The following is a 4313-nucleotide window of genomic DNA, read 5'->3' as shown; positions in this document are numbered from 1 at the left end:
GAGAGAGAGAGAGAGAGAGAGAGAGGAGAGAGAAATAGAGGTTGACAAATCCTAGCCAATTTGATTGCTGCCTGTTTTATGTGACCCACAAGTAAGAATGGATTTTGTAGATATGCATTTGCAATGAAGGTGATAATAATAAGGAACACTAACTCTAAATTAAATTTTTTTTTAATTATTCTTTTCAAACAGGAACCATGGCACCCGTGATTGCTTCTTGCTTCCTGTGGTAGTTTAGAGAAGAATTTGACACCCTGACTAATGACTGCTGTCTGCTTCCCAAATCCTGGAACTTGCTCAGTGCTCTGGAGAAGGGGTTGTTCACAATACAAGCAGGTAACTGGCAATGAGGACCTGCCTGTTCCAATGGAAAATCCTTATAAGGAGCCTCTTAAGAAATGTATCTTGTGTGAGAAACGTGTAGTTATAAAAATGTACAGCTTCTGTCCCAATTTGTTTCTCCATTTACTGGATGCATTTATGGAAGGCGTATAACAGGTCTTTGTGGGAAGAAACAGAAAGAAATTACAAAAGCAATTAAGAGAGCTCAAATAATGGGGTTTATACCAGTTACATACAAGGATCCTGCATATCTCAAAGACCCTAAAGTTTGTAACATCAAATATCGGGAATAAATGATATAAGGTTATCACCAATAAACTTGTTTTGTAATAAATTGACCTCTACTGACTCAAACTAACCTTTGGGAGGAAAAGAGTTTCAAGAGTGAGATCAGGAGTGAAGCTTCCCCCTCCATATGACAGTTCACACAACAGGTTACTTATGTAAAATGTTAATATTCATTAAATTGTACATACCTTGAATAAAAGTGGTCCTGTATTTAAAAAAAATATTCTTTTCACTAGTACACTTGTTTGACAAAAACTCTACTCATTTATTATTATTTGAGTTTGTATAAATTTGTTTTCTCATCACCTAATATTTCTCCTATCAGATAATATTACATGCCTTAATTTTGCTGCTTAGTTTTTTGATGTCTAAAATATTTACTTCTGGCCCTTTCCTGAAAAAGTTTGAAAAATCTCTTGTGTAATAAATCTTTTAAGATGCAGCATATTTTCCATATATTAAAGAAAAAAATCACTTTATTCTTTGTAGTGTTTCAAACTAATATGCTTTGCACAATAAAAGTACATCGAAGAGAAACCATCTTTCCTCAGGTTTTAGTGTTAGTCCAAGCAAAAACAGACCCATGGAGTGTGAACATGCCCAAATTTCTCACCTAAAATTCCAGGGAAAATGTGGTGTGGTTCTGCCATTGGAGAAGAGGCATCTCCAGAAAAGGATCTGAGGAGTTCCCGGAGCCAAGAGGGACTTTAACTCAGGACCAGCAAAGTTCTTGACATACAGGATGGAAAAGAATTTCAGTACAAGCCAGAAAAAGGCACATGGAGAGGTTCTTTTAAGAAACAGATACCTGTTTGAGGGAGAATGTCGTCTGTCTCAAGGATGAGCAGCCCTCCATGGGTTGGGCGTGCACATTTATAGAAGGCAGTAGTTAAGGGCCGGAGTCAAGGTAAAGCCAGGGTACAGACTCTCAATTTCACAACCTTTTCCCTGTGTTTGCATATTTCTCTCATTTCACAAGGGCACAGGCCAAGGGTGTGTTCCTCAAGATTTACAAATGTGCTCTCTGCTTCTCACTGGCTCATGGGCATTTCCTTTAAAATTCAGTATATTCCTCTTTATCCTAAATTCCTATCTCAGTACCATGATTTTTTTTTCTGGGGATGGGGTACAGGGGTTGAACTGAGGGGTGCTTGACCACCAAGCCACATCCCCAGGTACATAAAAATTTTAAAGGAGTCCTGAATTCTGTATGGTATTTTTTTGAAATGAGCAAGTATTTTATTTTTGTTCCTTTACATTTGCAACCTACTATTTTTAAGAATCCAAATGGTTAAAAGGTATGTACCAGGAATTGAGATTATTAACTAATACTCAAAATATAATTATTTCCTCTGTGAAACTACAAATGGTTTCGACAGTGATTTACATCTTGAAGATGTAGTGGTAGTTCTCCTTTGATATGGACCTCTTCATCTTTACTGAAAGACACTGGCCCTTGGATTCCATGACACCATGTCTCCTGTTTTCCTCCAGCTTCTGTGGCAACACATTCTCAAACCTCTTTCTGGAATTATCTGCCTTCGCCATATTGTCAAACACTGGAGTTTCTCCGGGCTCAGTCCTAGACCCTTTTCTCAATACACTTTCTCCCTAACTTATCTCAGTAACCCACAAAGCCTTCAGCTGAAATATGGTAACTCCCATACAGATGACTTCTTTCCAGAGTTTTCACTCTCAGGTTCAAGCTACTTAGCAGTAATTGTTTACTAGGCTTAGTAAATGCTGCTACTTAGTGATGTCACCATCTGAAAGACACAGGTCAGCTTCACTTGTCCAACCTGACCTCTCTTTTCATGTTTGTGATACTTTTTAAGATTTTTTTTTAGTTATATATGACAGCAGACTCCATTGTGATATAATTATACAAGCATGGAATACATCTTATTCTAGTTAGGATCCCATTCTTGTGGATGTACATGGTGGAGGGATTCACTGTGTTGTTTTCATATGGGAAAACTAGGAAACTAGGGACAACTAGTTTTCACATGGGTAAACTAGGTCAGATTCATTCCACTGCCTTCCTTTGCTTATCCCTCCTCCCTTTCCTCCGTTCCCATTGTCTAACCTACCTCACTTCTATTCTTCCCCTCATTGGCCACCTTATTGTGGTAGCTTTTAATGCAGTATTGGGGATTGAACCCAGAAGCATTCTACCATTGAGCTACATTCCCAGCCCTTTTTCTTTTTTATTTTGAGACAGGGTCTCACTAAGTTGTTCAGGCTGGCCTCCAAACTACCTCAGTCTCCTGAGGCCCTGGGATTACAGGCATGCACCACTGTTTTTATATAACTCCTGATTTTTTGTCTCTCAAACCTACTTCACCTTCCTGGTTCTTATTTCAGTGGAAGGTCTCTTATTACTCACTTAACTGTGTAAGCCTTGGCATCACCCCTTCACCAGTCAGAACCTCTAGTCTGCAACTCTCCTTCCACTGAAATGGCCAGTTTCTCTTCATTTTTCATCCAAATTTATACTACTACCTTAATTAGTTTCCCATCCCACCACCCAAGCTCAAATCTTAGGCTTATTTAATCTTTTCTGCACCAGCAGTCATGCAATTTGAAAAATTAATAATAATGTAAAATAAATCTAATCATGTCATTACTCTCTGAAGTAAGTTGCCAACTACCTGGTTGGTCCAGAGCTAAGGGAATTCCCAGGATGTGAGTCATTTCGCATTAAAAGTGGGGAAGTTCTAGGAAAGTCATCCCCATTTTCTTGAGATGAGAGTTTCATTGATAAAATTTGGAAAAATGACAAACTGGGACAAGGTGCTCACCTTACTTTTAGGACACATTAGTTAAAGGTCCTGAACATTCTTCCCCTTTTCCTTTGTTCTGAGTCCCAGCCACAAGGTCTTTCTTCAATTCCATGGGGTGTCCCTCTATTAATGCCATTTCCCTGGCCCTTCTGCCCCTGAAGTGGCTCCTAAAACGCCCCTGTCTTGTTCCAGGATAACTTGGTCCCTGTCCATAGTTTACAGAACTCGGACAACACAGCAAAATCCAGCAGGAACCAGGAGCCAAGTTCCCCTGCTCCTCACCAGGCACTGGGAAGATCTCACCTTTGCTTCTCACATTACTGTTTAAGAACCCAACCATTCCCATGGGCAACATAAACCTACAAGGAGTCTTAAAGCAAAAATTTTGTTAAGAGTTAAAAAAAAGTTTGCAATTAACACATAATTATGGAATACAATCTGATGATTTGTTACATGTATATCTTGTGAAATGTTCAAATCAGGATAGTTGTTAGCATATCTATCATTCACTTGTCATTTCTTTGTGGTAACAGCATTTTCAATCCTCTGTTCTAGCCATCCGTTATAGACTATGTGACACATTATTGTTAATGATAGTCACCCTACTGTGCAGTAGACAGTAGTACTCATTCTTTCTATCTAATTTTTATCTGTGATGGTGCCTGTTGACCAATCTTTCCTCATACCACTCCCACCACCCTCCATTCTCTGTTCTCAGGTAACCACTCTTCTCCTCTCTATTTCTGGGTGGTCAATTTTTTCATATTTTACAGATTCTACATATGCAGTCATAGTTTTCTCTTAATAAGGGTGAGATAATATGAGTGGAAAGATAGGGCATTTTTTCACCATGTGAATTATTTTGCTTAACATAATGTACTCCAGGTAATAATTAAAGAA

General features: G+C 38.7%; 1 protein-coding gene across 1 annotated transcript; it reads left to right on the top strand.

Annotated features, from left to right (window-relative positions):
- The first annotated feature begins 261 nt into the window (after positions 1-261).
- Positions 262-701, top strand: LOC124973761 (28S ribosomal protein S18c, mitochondrial-like). Its single transcript, XM_047537489.1, is given in 2 exon segments — positions 262-421; positions 424-701. Coding segments are annotated over 2 exon segments (372 nt in total). The 3' UTR covers positions 636-701.
- Positions 702-4313: the final 3612 nt, after the last annotated feature.

The sequence above is a fragment of the Sciurus carolinensis genome, unplaced genomic scaffold, assembly GCF_902686445.1.
Source record: "Sciurus carolinensis unplaced genomic scaffold, mSciCar1.2, whole genome shotgun sequence".
Classification (NCBI taxonomy): domain Eukaryota; kingdom Metazoa; phylum Chordata; class Mammalia; order Rodentia; family Sciuridae; genus Sciurus; species Sciurus carolinensis.
Note: the sequence above shows the minus strand (reverse complement) of the source record. Positions and strands in the feature narration are given on the sequence as shown.